This window comes from Colossoma macropomum, unplaced genomic scaffold (genome assembly GCF_904425465.1).
Source record: "Colossoma macropomum unplaced genomic scaffold, Colossoma_macropomum, whole genome shotgun sequence".
NCBI classification, from domain to species: domain Eukaryota; kingdom Metazoa; phylum Chordata; class Actinopteri; order Characiformes; family Serrasalmidae; genus Colossoma; species Colossoma macropomum.
In genome coordinates this window covers 25,407,825-25,424,738 of record NW_023494804.1, presented here as the reverse complement: position 1 = coordinate 25,424,738, position 16,914 = coordinate 25,407,825, and the positions used below count along the sequence as shown (strand labels likewise).

The 16,914-nt window shown below is 38.0% G+C and overlaps 1 protein-coding gene across 5 annotated transcripts; it reads left to right on the top strand.

Annotated features, from left to right (window-relative positions):
• The first annotated feature begins 2,344 nt into the window (after nt 1–2,344).
• On the top strand, nt 2,345–16,346 carry hmgcs1 (3-hydroxy-3-methylglutaryl-CoA synthase 1 (soluble)). 5 transcript variants are annotated; one of them, XM_036594334.1, is made up of 10 exons: nt 2,345–2,477; nt 6,406–6,863; nt 8,248–8,373; nt 9,043–9,207; nt 9,489–9,657; nt 10,738–10,908; nt 11,044–11,150; nt 11,246–11,371; nt 12,354–12,511; nt 13,186–16,346. In XM_036594334.1, exons 2-10 carry the CDS (start codon nt 6,416–6,418, stop codon nt 13,273–13,275), a joined length of 1,560 nt encoding a protein of 519 aa, XP_036450227.1. In that variant the 5' UTR covers nt 2,345–2,477; nt 6,406–6,415; the 3' UTR covers nt 13,276–16,346. The 5 variants fall into 5 exon arrangements, with proteins under 5 accessions (XP_036450227.1, XP_036450225.1, XP_036450226.1 ...); XM_036594332.1 differs by lacking the exon at nt 2,345–2,477 and adding an exon at nt 4,344–4,467; XM_036594333.1 differs by lacking the exon at nt 2,345–2,477 and adding an exon at nt 4,467–4,555.
• Nucleotides 16,347–16,914: the final 568 nt, after the last annotated feature.

The window sequence follows — 16,914 nt, the reverse complement described above, 5'->3', positions numbered from 1 at the left end:
ATTAATTATACAAGAAGTTAAAAAATTGGTGGAGTTTCCCTTTAACATGGCTTGCTTCTGCTTTCAGAAAGCATTTGAAAAATATACTACAGCACCCTCTTGTGGACACCAAACTTGGGTGCTCCTGATCAAATGCAAATCCTATATGCTTAAAAGTGCAAAGGTCAGAAAGCCTGTGCAAAGACTGAGTTAATGTCTATTTCAAAACTTTGTGGGTGCAGCTGAAAATCTGGAGATAGGATTGTTTACATAAGCACTACACCGATTAACCTACAGTGGCAAATAGGCCATTTTTATCAGGATTATAATAACTAAAAGATAAAGATATAAATACATTTTTTAGTAAAAAATTTAGTATTGTATCAAAATTTGGCCCAAGTAAAGTGTAAGTATGGAGCCAAATAATAAAAATAAAAAGATAGCAATTACACATGCACAATTATATTCAAAAGTAAAGTGTGCCACTGGAAGTGACCTGCTCAGGCATGGGAGGACAATTTGAGAGCAGCATTCACTTCTATTCATTTCAGGCTAAATAAAGGCACTTCAGAGCCATTTTAGATTACTACATAGCCTATGTCTGGACTGTCAGTCCTTTGATCCATAAGCCTGTGGCTCACCTTATAGCTTAAAAATCCATTTTTCTATGATAGTAAAGCAAAAAGCATTTCACTATTGTTATAGAAGCTTTTTGTGGTACTGTATAGTAGAGGGGAGCCCTCAGGCCTTTTAAGCCTTCCAAGAAGCCTAATAATTTCGGTGACATATACACAAATATGTCTGTAATTTATAGATTATTTTTATTTAATAATCATGTTTGTTGTATTTAACATCTGCTGATATTGTAGTAATACTCTTATTTCATTGTTAAGATCGGTTGGAAACAAAAGAGCAACTAACTATAGGTATCAGAAAGCATCCCGGCCTGTTAGGGTGCCGTTTGGGACGGGCCTTGTGCGCGCAAGTCATTGTGTGAAACTTGTTCAAAGCTTTAGAGTCAACGGATGATTCCAAAATGCCTGGAATCCAAGGATCCGCTCTTTTTCAGTAAAAATACATCTACGTTTTACATGGGTACATGTGCTCGTTCTGCCAAATTAGACATGTGAGGCCTGTTTTATGGACACTAACAAAGCAGAATACAAGACTATGAAAGATGATGAAATTTTTCAGTTGAATGCAAAAGGTTGAACATCCCCAGTCAAATTATGTTTTCAAATTACCTACTTTCAAACAATTGACTCCATCAGATCAGTGGAAAAAAATAAAACAGAAGATGGTTTATTGGGCAGCTAAAAAGGGAGTTGAAGGCAACTCACAACATATAACTAGTTGTATGAAAGTTTCACTGGAAAATCTGCCAGCCTAAAGCTGTGATTAGCATAAAGCAGTGGTGCGTAATAAGGTGTGATTCAGAGTAAATGTGTGAGACCGGCATGTGTGAGAATTTCTTTTTGGGTACAGAATCTCATTATACAGGATGGTACAATCAATTCATCTGCAAAACTTTAATAAAGGATTAAAGAACCCAACTGCAGTTTCCTCTGAATGCACCTTTAACTCAGCAACAAGGCAGGATAGGACACTTATGATACTTCATCTGAACCTGTTGGTGTACACTTAAGGGTTGTATAGACTTGATCTATATTTTGATTTCAAAAGATTGATAACTGCATCCAACATGTTTTGAAATAAAAAAGGAAAAATCAAGATTTTGCTTCACTGCAGACAATATTTTTTTAAAATGATTTTAAAATGCTGAATTTAACAAATATACTTTTAATATATCCTGGTAAATAATCTGAAATTAAGATATGTGACTGTTTCTATTCATTTGTTTCAAGGTCAAATCATCTATTTAAAAAACAAACATTTTTTATTTCTTACTTGACACTCGTGCCTGTTTAAGAGTTAAACTAGGCTGTATAGGACCTCGGCACTGTTCTGAGACAGGTGGTATTTCTGATCTATTTTTTGGACTTTTGTACGGTTTTGTTTTTAGATATATTTGCTGTATTTTCCTCTTTGCTGCGATTGAACGGCCAGCCTCACGTTGTCATGGTGACGGCCCTGCGCTTCCTCGCGGATTCGCGCACTGACGTCTCTGACAACATGGCCAGCCGTCAGACGTCCTCGCTGATTGGTCGGCGCTCTCTCCCCATACGCCGTCATTCACTCACACCATTGAACCACTGGCAGCACGGCTCGGCCGCTCGCTTTCTGATTGGCCCGGGATTCGGAGGGGGCGGGGCACAGAGAAACTTCAGAACCAGCTACTATGCGCTGATTGGACGCTGAAAAGGCGTTCAGTGAAGCTACTGTAGATCCCTCAGGTACATCCAACGCGCCGTATATAAACAGAGAGTAGGCAATGCGTTTCAACTGCACTCTTTCCACGCCGGCAACAGTGTCATTAGGTTACAGTAAGCCTATTGATTACGTGTTATACCTGTTAAGAAATTTAACTCTCTGCACAGGTGAGTGAGATTTATTTCATCACATCTGCATAACAAATTATTGTTTATAAACAGGCAGTAGATTTAAGTCAAACTAGTAAACACTAGTTTTTGTCACAGGCACAAGCAAGTAAATTTATACGTGCAACTTTAGACTTACTAATAATTCATAGATTACAGTACTGTTATTAAGTATTTTACTTGCTGTAGTGTTAAGATACTAGTCTGTAACAGCAGACACAATTATGTTCAGAGAAAAATAATTTTGAGTATAAAGTATAATAAAAAATAGCATCTAATGGCATCAAACAATTCATTTTCACCATGTTGTAGTGTCAAATGCTAGCAAAATAAACTTTTAGGTTCCTAAACATTGCAGTTGCAATAAAATTGGCTGGTTTGTTTTGTTTATAAGACATCTTAAAGTCTGTTTTATGCATTCATTAACATTGTCAATTAAACTGAGCTACAGACTAATCCTAAAATTAACAAATATTGACCTCACTTTGAGTGCATAATGTTTTTAGAAGCAGTGAAGAAATGGCAGCACAATAATGACTGAGTAATTATACAAAGCTCCTCAATAGGCTTCATAGTCCAGATGCTTAACAGGCTAAAAAAAGTGCACAAGAAGGGTCAGCTTCACATTATTTATGCATACTGTCATTAGCATTCATAAATATTTTTGTTAACCCATTTATAGATAGATATGAAATGTATAAAAAAATTGAAAAAACATCTGAGTTTTAATTAATTAATTAATGAATTTTTTATCATTCAATTTATTGTTGAATGTGGCATTTGGGTCACATGGGGCCACTGATTTCTAACAAAACAAAACATCTAATAAATGTTTTAAAATGACATCTATTCGAATCACTAAAGAGGCAGAGCAGTTTAAGACCAGGTTCTGTGGTATTTTTCTAATCATTCTTAATGTAGTTTTTTCTTTTATTGCGAATAACCATTCATACAATGAGAGAATGAGAGCGTTAGATAACGTTAGCTCATTAGCTTAGTATCGCAAGACAGCAGCTGAACATGAATGTGACAGCTTTGCTAGCTACGCACACTGGCCATGCAGGATGACTGTAAGGATTAAAATAGGCGGCTTTCTATACTACAAATTTAGCCTAGGTTTACTGTTAAGGATAGCTACATTTGCCAGCTTAGTTTAGCTAACTTACCGCTTGCTGAGGGTGTACAAAAACAGACTCCGATTCATTTAAAGCAAATGAAAACTGGCGGCAATTAAACAAAACACAACTTTACTATTATTTCAGACATGTTCCTAAACAATAATTTATCAAAATTAAACTATTAAAATTAAAAACTCACCTAAAATCTGTGACACTTCCAAATCTCTCATTTGTCCGTTGCCCTTTGCCGTTAACGTTAGAAATTTAAAGTGACGTCTGCACAAAAAAGGTAAAGTTAACTAAGTTAGCTAGTTAAATAAAGTTAGTGGCGACAGGGAGCACTGACCCGACCGCTGGACAAAGAAAATAACTCAACCATTCACACCATTAACCCAAACTGTGTAATGGAATGAGAGGGAGAAAGAGAAATAACCAAGGTAAACAATCCGACTACCTGAACCAGCACTGAGGTAGAAAAAAAAGACCCAGCACTTTTCTGGATGTATAAAGGGCTTATGAGGGTTAAATAAACGCTCATCAAAAAAGTAGTAAAACATAGTGGCTTTTAAGGCGAATTTCTTTAGCAGTCTTGCTTTTCAAGTCTAGAAACAGATCAACCCGAAAAGAGTAAGAAAGTACACAACAGAAAAAGTAGGTGTTCAGTGGAAAATGCCGTTGCTTTAACGTTACATGGTAACCTAGTGCGCTAGAGCGCATCTCCTCTGACAGAAACGCGTTGAACCTAAGTGCTCTACGGAAGTGAGTCCGTCAGCATTGTGCTCCGACCATACTGTCTGACCTTATGATTTGCCGAAAGGGGCAGCGGCTTCTCTCCTCACACTCAGAGTCATCTTCTGCTATATGATTGTAAGGTAAGGGTGGAGATACGATCGGCTGTGTTCGGGTCAGGAAACGCAGGTGTCAGATAGGGGCGGAATAGTGAAGCTGAATGCTGCGGAGGTAAATCTGGTCCGCCCATTAGTTCTCTCCTAGCATTCTTAGCCCTCGTGCTGAGGCTAACGAGCTAATAAAGCTCCCCGGTCCCTGACAGGCTGGCTGCTCTGACTTCGGCTTCTGAGAGTTTGGTCTGTGTAACGGAAGACACAAATGTAAGTAGCCGCGGTGTAGTTAAACCGTTTAACCAAGCCGAAGTCGGCTACTTATTCGCAGGCTTCTTATTCGAATTTTCCCGTTCCACCTTAAATGGTGCAGCGGTTACATTCTAACTGCTGTACTAGTTAAGGTGGAACGGAAAACAATGAACACGAAGCTAGCAATTAAGAGGCCAACTTTAATCTCGTAACTGTTTAAGACATGACATTAGGAATAGTTTAATGGTTTAGTGTGTATGAAGGCTAATATTTATCTTATTTACTCAGAAATTTTAGTGTAAATCAACAGAGGAGAAAAATCGCTAAATTGGCACGAGCTTTGCTCAGTCACATCAGATACTTTTTTATTCTGAGATGTTTTGCATGCAGAATGAAGTAAGCAGCTATATTAGCTAGCTAGCTAGAAGCTAATGAGATAAGACGGGAATTTGTGCCTGAATTGGTCGCTAAAACATAACGTTATTAATAAATGACAATAGATATTTTAAATCGTAGTTAGCTAGTTAAGCAAATGTTAATAGTGCATATTGATATCGTATCAACACATACATCAGGTTCACGACCAAACTGAAGTTAGTGTCTTGTTTGAACATTCCGTTCCACCTTAAATGGTGCAGCGGTCACATTGTGGCGACTCCAGCACTAGAATGTAACTGCAGCACAATTTAAGGTGGAACGGAAAGTTAGATGCTGGCTTAACGTATAGGATGACTACTTCGGCCTTGTAGGTTCGCGAGTATTTAATTCCATATTGTTCATCGCTTAACTGACAAGCTAACAAATATGGATTACATTATTAAGCTTGAAACGGGCTTTTCACTGTGTTCTTTAGTGAGGCTATAAGAGTCCGTTAGCTTAGCCAGGTTACTGTAAGCCAATTAGGGGAGGGGATGGTCGGTCACACAGCTCGGGAAGGTCAGCTAATGACCCTAACCGGGACACACTCACAGTCTGCCAACGACACGTACAGACCGCACAGCTGCTTTTGTAAAAGTAGAGGTGAAACTGCTGCTCCAAAGGGTTTTGTAAGTTTTTGGAAATATATTATCTTTTAAAATTGGAAATGGCTGGTTCCATTTACTTACTTACATGGTCTTGAGTAAACATTTGGTGCATTTGCACTTTTAAATAACACCTGTACTCAGTTATATTTTGCGATTACTTTTTTTCTCAGTTACATTTTAGTCATTAACAATTAGTTAATACTCCATGTTAGGTTCAAGTAACATTTTGTTATTTTGTATGAGGCTGTAGATTACTAAGAGGAAAAACTGGTAGACAAGTAAACCAGCGTTGCTACTTTTTGGTGGTTTAAATATTGTGATACTTGCTGTTGACAAGGTAGATGCTAGATGCTTGGTAAGTTTTCTTTTTCTATTTTTTCATTGTTTAATTTTCACTAAAACTGATGAGGCTTAGTCCAAGTTTTGGATGGATTGATGTGGTGGTGTGCAAGTAGGTAAAAGGTCATCAGAGACCAGCTTTTTGACCTTTACCCCATTAAACATCTAATCTCATTATAGCAGACAAGAGTACTGCAGGCCTGGGCATGTGTCTCACTTCACGGAGTGTTCGGAAATTCAAGTATAGTTCCGCCGTTCTGATTGAAGTCTTTTGGAGCAGGTTTTGCCACTTGTGGATGTGATGTTGTAACTTTTAAGCAGAAATAATTAATCGGTGTTTACTTGTCTTCCACAGTCCATTCACAATGCCTGGATCTCTACCTGCAAGCTATGTGGCCGCTTGGCCCAAAGACGTGGGCATCATCGCTATGGAGGTCTACTTTCCCTCTCAGTATGTAGACCAGACAGAACTGGAGGAGTTTGATGGTGTTGGGGCTGGAAAGTACACCATTGGGCTCGGCCAGGCGCGAATGGGCTTTTGCTCAGACCGTGAGGACATTAATTCTCTCTGCCTGACCGTGGTGCAGCGACTTATGGAGAGAAACTGCCTGTCATATGACAGTGTCGGGAGACTAGAGGTGGGCACGGAAACCATCATTGACAAGTCGAAGTCTGTGAAGACGGTACTAATGCAGCTCTTTGAGGAGTCGGGAAACACAGATGTGGAGGGAATCGACACAACTAATGCGTGTTATGGAGGCACAGCTGCCCTTTTCAATGCCGTCAACTGGGTGGAGTCCAGCTCCTGGGATGGTAAGTGATTCTGGTCAAGACTGAAATCAACCAGGATGAGAGTTCACTGGTACTTACTCCTAGCTTGTGGTCGATAATTGGCTGGTTTATTAAGACTTGAAAAAGCTTATAGTTCCTGGGATATTATAGCAAAAGCCTATCAACACCTTAGCAACCACTTAATAAGCACAAAGCAATACCCTAACAACAAGCTGGGATCTATCTAAACCCAATTAGTTCCTAAAAAATAATCCACATTGTTTTGCAAATGCTTTAAGTTGTGTAAAATTATTCACTCGCTTTGTCAAGATGAACTTTCCCATTTCTACTTTTTATCTTGTGTTGTGATTTTATCAAGTAAATAATGTGAGCTAGACAAGTACTTGTGAATTGCATTTGAATTCTGTTGCTGTACCTTTCCAGAAAAATCTCAGTTTTTTGGAAACAGTAATTGTAATATAATATCTGCAATGAAAAAGTTATCCAAGCAGGAACTATCAATTTTATCAAAGACTAATAATTTCTTATTGTCTTTTTAGCTTTTTGTTTAAAAGAAAAAGAAACCTGAATCAGCCATAAACTCGATTGGTGCAGCTCAATATGACTCATTTATAAAAGCAGTGTTGGCAAATTTAACTGGATGAAATTGACTATTATTAAATGGACTGATGTGGTGGTGTGCAAGTAGGTAAAAGGTCATCAGAAACCAGCTTTTTGACCTTTTCACCATTAAATATCTAATCTTATTATAGCGGACAATCTACTATCCAAGCACAATTCATTTATTGGAAACAATCCACATTGTTCTTCAAATGCTTTAACTTGTCAAACATTATTCACTCGCTTTGTCAAGATGAACTATCCCATGTTTACTTTTTCATGTTGTAGTGTGATTTTGCTATGTAAATAGTGTGAGTCAGATAAGTATATGTGAATTGTGTATGAATTCTGTTCCTGTACCTTTACAACATGTCAGCTGTTTGGGAACAGTAACTGTAAGTCATATAATGTCTGCAATGAAAAGGATGTCTGAGCAGAAACTACACCAAAGACTTTTTTTGTTGTCTTTGTAGCTTTTTGCTTAAAACAAGAAAAAGAAATCTGAATCATCCATAAACACAAACTCGATTGGTGCAGCTCAATATGAGTAATTTATAAAAGCAGTGTTGGCAGATTTAACTGGATGAAATCGATTACCATTTTACACTGAGGAGGCACTTGCAGAGTCAGCCCTTCACTTAGTTTTGTGTTTCGCTTCACATCTTCATCTGTATCAAAGTCTAAACTCATCATGCTGAGATATGGTGCTGCTTGCGTGGTTGAACAATCCTGTGACCTTTTTTCTGGATTTGATGCTGTATTCATCTTTATTCTAAGCGTGTCTATTATTGGTTGTCTGCTGCAGGTCGCTATGCTCTGGTTGTGGCTGGAGACATTGCTGTGTATGCCACAGGCAGTGCCAGGCCTACTGGTGGGGCCGGAGCAGTGGCCATGTTAATAGGGCCCAATGCCCCTCTGGCATTTGATCGAGGTATGTGACCTTACAAACAGTTATCATGAACTTTGACACACTTACACAACTACTGTTGTTTGCGAGAGCTTACAAAATAACTAAAGTCAAAGTCAGCACTTTGCTGTGACTTACTACTTTGTTTGATCCAAAACACTGATAACATACCAGTGAGGGCGCTTAAATCCCAAGGTGTATTTACTCAGTTTTATTTAGAAAACTGCATTAAGCCAAAGAGTAGATCTGCTGTAACAAAGCAGTTTGAACAGGATTTACTTACAATTGCATTGTCTGAACTGTCTGAGCTTGTACTGAGTATTTTTCAATTGGACTGTTGCACAAAGTCACTGTGACTTCGTGTCATCCACTGATATTCAAGAAATTCTCTCCTTGCACCTCAGTAATAATAATGTTATCTCCAGTCTTATACATTTGTCCCTACACAGATGCTTATTTATTTGTATTACATAATATTCACACTGAAACTGCACATATTCTTACTTAATAACCAGATGTATAGTGGTTTTAGCGATATATGGTGTTGTATAGCCATAGAGAGAGATTATGTAAACCTCAAGTATTTCACTTTGATTTGACATGATTTGATACACTTTTTAAGTCTATCTGACTGTTTAATGTTAGGAATGTTTTTTTCTATAATTTGTAGTTATGTCTGTTTTTTCGTTGTAGGTCTCCGAGGCACCCATATGCAGCATGCATACGACTTTTATAAGCCTGACATGGTGTCTGAGTACCCTGTGGTGGATGGCAAGCTTTCCATCCAATGCTACCTCAGTGCATTAGACAAATGCTACTCAGTCTACCGCAACAAACTTAAAGCGCAATGGCAAAGAGGTGCGTAGTCATACCAGCATGTAGATTTACTAAATGAGCAGTTTGACAGTTTTCCTTACATTCTCAGCACACTGTAGCCCTCACGATGCTGTACATGTAATGTCCTGACCAAATCTCTTAAGTACATAAAGTGGGCCTGTTCCTGCATATCCCAGGGGTCTTCTTAACATGTGTAACAGTTCATGTCATGGCCACTAGAGGAACACTTGAACTGAAGGGAATGCAGCGTGTGCAGTGATCTGTTAAGTATTTTTGTATTTTTTATCTGTATTTTATTTCAGAGGGCCTTGAGAGACGTTTCAGTCTGGATGAATTTGGCTACATGGTCTTCCACTCTCCTTACTGTAAACTGGTCCAGAAGTCTCTGGCTCGCCTCTTGCTCAACGATTTCTTGTCTCATCCCAACTCCAATACGGAAAGTGGTCCATTCAGTGGTCTGGAAGCATTTAGGTCAGTATCTATCTGTTAACGAGGAGAACTCATTACTGAAGAATTAGGAGACTCTTTTGCTGTTTGGCAAGTTTATTACAAAGATTCAGCATCATGCATCAACTTTTGTACAGTACTGGGGAAACTCCTTCTCTATAAATCACATCTTTTGCCCTCACATCGTTAGATAGTGAGACTGGCATGATACGATGAGCTTGTGTGATGGATGTAAGTTAATGCTCATAATGTTTAACTGAGTTACTGTGGTGACATCCAACAGTGACAATAAGAACTCATTTACCACCAGTTAAAAAATTGTTGTTTATTTAATGATTTATTTCATGCAAACCATAGCAAGACACTAGTATTCCCACACATTAGTGTAACAGAACATTTACACATGTTGTGTTTTGTGATATCCTAAATTAATACCACATTGATGAGATTGTTTTAGAAACCTGGCTGTTGAGCTGCACTGGTTGAATGTAACATACGTTCTTTCATTTCACAAAGATTCAAAGCTTCAGCTGAAACAATGTCACTGTGTTTGCTTTTGCTCCTTTTCTTCACAAGCATACTGGAATTTCTGCTGCTTTGAAGAGCAGCCTGTAATCTGTGTTTTGCTGGCGTAAAGGTTAAAAATGTGCATGCATAGGCCAACTAGTTTTAACTTGTTTAACTGACTGTTTACGGTGGACTGTAAGACTTTACTCGAGCCCACCTACATGACTTAATGTGACATAACCATGCCATAAACATGTCATGTTTTTGCAGTAATGTAACATTGTCATGTTACTATGTAATTGTCATAATATATGCTGTAATGTTTGCTGTCAAGACTTATTAGCTTATTATCACATCTGTCATGATTATTAACCCTAAAGGTTACATGATAGTATTATATTGCTGGACAAAATCTGTCATGACAACTCATGAACAGCATATGTTGCTGCCATGACGTTTACAGCATGGTTATGCTAATGCTATGTAACAGGGATCAAGTAAATTGTTACCCACTGTGCTATAGTATGTCTTTTCATGTAATTTCACTCCTCCCATTTGATCATTTGTTAATCATTTTGTGTACTTTTTGTTTTACAGAGATGTAAAGATTGAGGACACTTATTTTGACCGTGATGTGGAGAAAGCCTTCATGAAAGCCAGTGCAGAAATGTTTGAGCAGAAAACCAAGGCTTCCCTCCTCATTTCCAACCAGAATGGCAACATGTACACCCCGTCTGTGTATGGCTGTCTGGCGTCGGTTCTAGCACAGTATGCGCCGGGTCTCTGCTTCTTAGGAAGTCTGCTCAGCATCCTTCCGTTGAAAACTGTGTAATTCATAATTTCACAGTTTCCTAGGTTTTTAACATGATTTTCACAGTGTTTCTTATGATGGTGTTTTTACAGACATACCCCTCAGCAGCTGGCTGGACAGAGAATCGGAGTGTTCTCATACGGCTCGGGCTTTGCTGCGACACTCTACTCTATCAGAATTACTCAGGATGCTACACCTGGTGAGCGTTCATATGCATATGCAACACTCATTACTTTACCTCTTGATTAAAGTGATGTACATGAATTTAGACACACATTTATGTGTGTTTTTTAGGCTCTGCGCTGGATAAACTCGTTTCCAGTCTGTCGGATCTGCAGGCCCGGCTGGACTCCAGAAAGAAGGTTCCACCTGCTGTCTTTGCTGACAACATGAAGCTTAGGGAAGAGACCCATCACTTAGGTATGTCTCACTGAACTCTGCATTAGACTTGTTGTAGACTTGATTTTGTCTCTGGCTCTGGAAAAGTTTATTTCCCACCTTTTTTGGCTTACTTTGTCATTCACACTGCACATTTTATGACAGCTGGAGCAGTACAAATTCTGCAAAGCAAACCTTTAAAGTTTTTTCATTACACAAAGAGAGAGGTTGAGAACTTGTTGTTCTTTTCCTCTAAAGTTACAGCTTCTGAGATGCATGGTTTTTAAAAAAGATATATTTGTACAGGAAGTGTTTCCCAGTGATTTTAGTCACATCCGAATCTGCCATGTCAGTAATTTGACATCGGTAAAGATTCCAGCGTCTTTAACCTTCTATAAAATTAACTCCAGATTTTGGTAAACTGTGCGAAATGCCACATCAGTGAATATTTAATCATAAACAGCTCTACTTTTTCTTAAGAGGCACTAGAAGAAGCACTTGATTGTTTTCAAGTGGCCTAAATTAAACAGATGGACATTATCCTACCTTGTATGAGATATGTGTACATTAAACATTTAAAATTACAGGAAAAAGTGTTATTTTATGCAGTGATGTTGACTGTTGCCTGTACTGGCAATGCTAATGACACACTGCATTCACTTAAGACAGATTGCTGCTTATGGCAAACAAATTCTGATTAAATTAAATGTCTGGACTTTTATACTTAAGAGCAGCCGAACATTTTATGTTTGTAACTTTTTTAGTGTGATGGCCATATGTAAATCGAGCAACGACTCCCAGCTCAACAATTTATAATGAGATTTCCTTTACCATCTGAATCGGTCATGAACATTACAGATGTCTTGTGGTAAAATTATATTACTCCACCTTTCCAAGTAAAACTAACCAAAATAGTACTTTATGCTGTTTTCCAGGCACCAAGCTAGAAATGTAGTTTGAAGCTGCTGATTTCTACCCATAATATACTTTATTACATATGTATACATTTCTTTCACTCCGACAGCGAGCTACATCCCCCAGGGTCCAGTGGACGAGCTCTTTCCAGGAACATGGTACTTAACCCGTGTGGATGAGAAACATCGTAGATACTATGCCAGGCGTTCCATGGACGAGGACAGACCGCTGGAGGCAGGACTGGTTGATTCTGTGACCACAACTGAAGTATGACAGTCCAATGCAATGTACTGTGTGATAGTAAAACAATAATTATAGAATTTAGACTTTTTTTGATGACAGTAATGCACAATCCAGATTTATTGATGAAATTATTAAATAATCTATGGTAATTTAACAGAAAAGGAACAAAAAGTTATTTTTTCTTACAGATTTATCTTATTTATCAAATAATTTAATAAAAAAATACTAATTTGTTTACTATGTCGGGTCTTTTTTTAAGGTTCAAATTGAGCATAAGGAAATATATATGCATATACTAAATATCAATAATTTATCAATAAACAATACAAACAATATTGATCAGTTAAAAAAAAAAACATTTTTGATCATGACCCCAGCCATAACTACACAACTGTACAACGATTTTCTAAGGGAAAATAAGTTATCACATCCTCTACAGGGGACAAACGTCTGCATGTTTTAATGCACAGTTTCTGTTTATTTACTGAATTAAACATATTGCTGGAAAAACCTACAATGTGTCCTGTGCAAAATTTATAGCACATTTTATATTTTAAAAATAATTAGAAATTGCACACTAATACTTAGAAAAAAAATTAAGATAACATGTAATTAGATTTTTTTGCATACGACTACGTGTGAATCCCAAAGTTACCAGCTTTTTATTTGATTGCGTTTGCATTTCTCTCCTCCTGCAGCACATCCCCAGCCCAGTAAAGAAGATGCCCCGCATCCCAGCCACTACAGCCACCCCTGAGGCGGTTGCCATTAGTAACGGGGATCACTGAAGTTGACCTCTATGAGGTACACACCCACAGGCAACAGTGAGGATGTGGGGTCTGGACAAAAACAAGAACAAGCAAAAAGAGGAAAGGACTCAAGGCACAGGGTCTGCCTTGGCCTTAAGGCGTATTAAAGAACAATGCACACATAGCTTTTTAAGTGCTCCTGGTTAGGACTGGCTATTCAGTCACTGTGTTTCAGCTGATCTATTTTTTGGTGCAGGTAGGGAAAAGGTTTCTTTGTGGTGGGCACTGTTGTGCCCACTGCTGACACGATTTTTGATAGTAATGGACACAAGCTTGCGCACTCTTCAGAAAAGTCTGCTGCTCAGAGCCGATGATCTATGCAGAGACACAGATGAAAGCTTTCGAATAATTCTGATGTCATGATAGATGCTGTTTTTAGACGCTTAATTCATCTTTTGTTTGCATTAAGCTAGGCTAAATGTTTGTGAGTGAGATTTTAGAGTCTCAGGCCAGCGATGGAAGGATAGGGAGTAAAGGGAAGCAGGACTTTTTACTTTTCTCCTGCTATTTGTGAGCAAATGCTGCTTCTTTCCTGCCCCACACTGCTGGTATGTCTGTAAAATTGTACGCCCGCATAAGCAATGGCTTTCTATATACCTCGTGTTTTTTTTTTTTTTTCATCATTCTTTTATAAATCCATAAATGTAGTCCACTACATGTATGACCAATGTCAGGGATATCTGCTTAGGCACAACTGAATGAGCGTAGTGTACTATATGGATTTTTTTTTTAACTCAGTTTTCTCCCCAATGTTAGTCTTTGCTGATTTCTGAGAGGGCAAAGGCTAATTTGCATGGCTGTGGCATCAGTAGGAAGCCACTTCAAGTCCTCTTTAATAGATAAATGTGCAGAATTTCAACATTGGCCTGACATTAGGAAAAAAATAAGATCGCTAATCAGTTGCAGGCATGGAGAAATTTCACAGCCACATTAAACATGCAGGTTTGTAAAGGGTCAAGTGACCAGAAACAATTCAGTGATATGTGACCAATGACTGAAATGTGCAAACACTATGTTCTGTTCCATTAATAATTTAGATCAGTCAGTTGTTGCCGTGCCGTTGGCTGCATCTGTAAATACTTAGCGCTTAAATCAATTGAATGAGCCTGAGCGGTTTTACTTTTTTCATCAAGAAAGGATCTGACTTAAAATGAGTTTAGACAATAATGTCATGCATTGATGATCATAAGAGGATGGCGGAAAGCAATATTAGTTCTTCAATGAAAACAAATGAACTCCAAGCAGGTGAGGCCACTGCACTCATGAGTTAATGTCAGTGGTCTGTTGCTTGTTTGTATTTCTGACATCCTTGGGACCACTAAAGCAGGGAAGGTTTAAGGGAAAGGCAGACACACCAATATTCAAATATTTGAGTATTTGTAATCCATTAATGCTTTACTGTTGGTCAGTGTTCATAGGCTACATGACACCTACGTAAGTCATCTATGACAACTGACAAACATTTATAAAGGCTTTTTCCAGTAGGCAGCATTTGTTGTGACGGTTGCGTTTGCTAGTTTTTATGTCAAGTTGAGAGAATATATATGTGAGGTGATTTTTTTTTTCTGACATTAGGTTTTCATGACATGGACATGAGGTTAAATCACATAGACTTTGTCTCAGTGACATAATGCTGATAATAAGCTTGCCAAGTCAGACTGGTGGGAAAAGTGAGCATTAAGGTAAAGTGAGGTTTATTTTACCATTTATAAGATTTAAACTAAGACACATCATCAGCATTTTGTCATTGTGACATACAGAGTCTTGAGTTGTTATGACGAGCTGTGTCATTCCACCCAAAATGTCAAAACACAAATTAATTTCAAAAAACATAATGTCACCTGATACAGGTGTTATGTCAACTTCATAAGAGTTGGCAAAAGCAGACTTTTATGATAGAGGAAGCCACTTGGAAGCCACCTGCGTTTATAAAAGTTTATGTAGGTTTATGTCAGATGTCATGGTGAGCTTTTGTAGGCCTTATGAACGTCTCCCTACAGTAAAGTGCTTTGGCACAGACAAGACAAAATCAAGTGATATCAGGACATAAGAGTTTTAGTTTCTCTTTGATCTTCATCTTCATGAACGCACACACAGTTCATTTCATTCTTTCCGAAATTCCAAACTGAATGTGATCTGTTTTTGTATTTGCTGGAAACTAATCCTTTTTTGGTCTGTCTGTTCTTGAGCCCCTGGCCTTTGGTTGTGCCAAACTGCCAAAAAAGCAGATCATTTCCCAAAACCAGTCACAGCTGCAGGTATTTAGTGAGCCTAAAACAGTTTAGTGTGCCTGGCAGTGGCCACTGCAGCATTGCATTAACGCTCAGCTGCCTTACTGTGAGTGGTGTGGCCACAGGGCAAGATTCTGTGGTACTAGAATACTATACAACTTACACAAAAGGGCTTAAAAAGTATATTTAGCCACAGACTACTTGAGATGAGTGGTCTGACACTGCAAGCAGATTTTGTATGATCAAATCAGATGTTGGAGGATCCGTCCATCTTATGCATTAAAGGCGATGCCTATAACATGAGCTCAGCCTGCTCAAAAATAATCCACTCCTCTGACACTTTATCAGAAACACTTGCAATCGCTGGGGTCATTTGCATTTCCTTGTGAAAATCTTTCAATAGCGGACTCTTGAGAGAAAGCACTTGTGGTGATGATGCAGACTGCTTAACTTTAAAAAGCCTTATTCTAAGCATGTAGAAAACACAGAGGAAGAAATTCAGAGTAATATAATGTACAGCTAATTTTCTCTATATTTTGTTCCGTTTTAATTTTACAGCCAGGACAGGTCGGCTCTAAGGTTTTAACTTGAAACGGCTAATGTTTACAAGAAGTTTCTCTGAGATCAGTCGGTTATATACCAATTTTTGGTGAGTAATGTACAGTACTAACTGTAAAATTATTTATATTTGTAGATGTAAAGAGCAATTGGTGTCTGATCATGCTTAACTTTTGTAGAGAATGAGCTGTATAAAAACAAAGATGTAATATGTACGAATGTATAAAGATGAACTGAAAAATAAATATCTGTTCATTTATCCATGCTGTCTTCACTCTTTCATTCATTCATTCATTCATTTATTCATTCATTGTTCAGACACCAAATGGAAAGCAGGCTTAACACAATAGTCTTTTTGTGATCATTGCATATTTCTAGTATGTAATAAATGTTTTATCTAGTATGTTTTCCAGTATTCAGTACCAAAAGATAATTATGTTTGTTCCAGCACTGACACTTTGAACTTGCTTCAGTGGGTTAAAGGAGGTGTGGCTATCTGGAATACTAGAAGATTAAAATCTAAATTTCTACATGTAAAAATGTTTGTCTATAACTAATTGAAACTTTGTTATGCGCTTTTTACTTATTCTTTCTCACAGTTCTTTTTTCTCATAGCAGTGCAGTCCTTATGATTGTTTAATATTAATTTTTATGGTCTGATGTACAATCTGAAACACTTTGGGACAGTTTCCCAGACCCAGACCAGGCTTAAGCCTAGCCTAAAAATATTTTTCTATGCTTATTCACCATTGGCACTGCAATTTAGTCCAAGACTAGGCCTAATCCATAACCAGGAAACCAGTACATAGTCCCATTTCAGAATATGTTT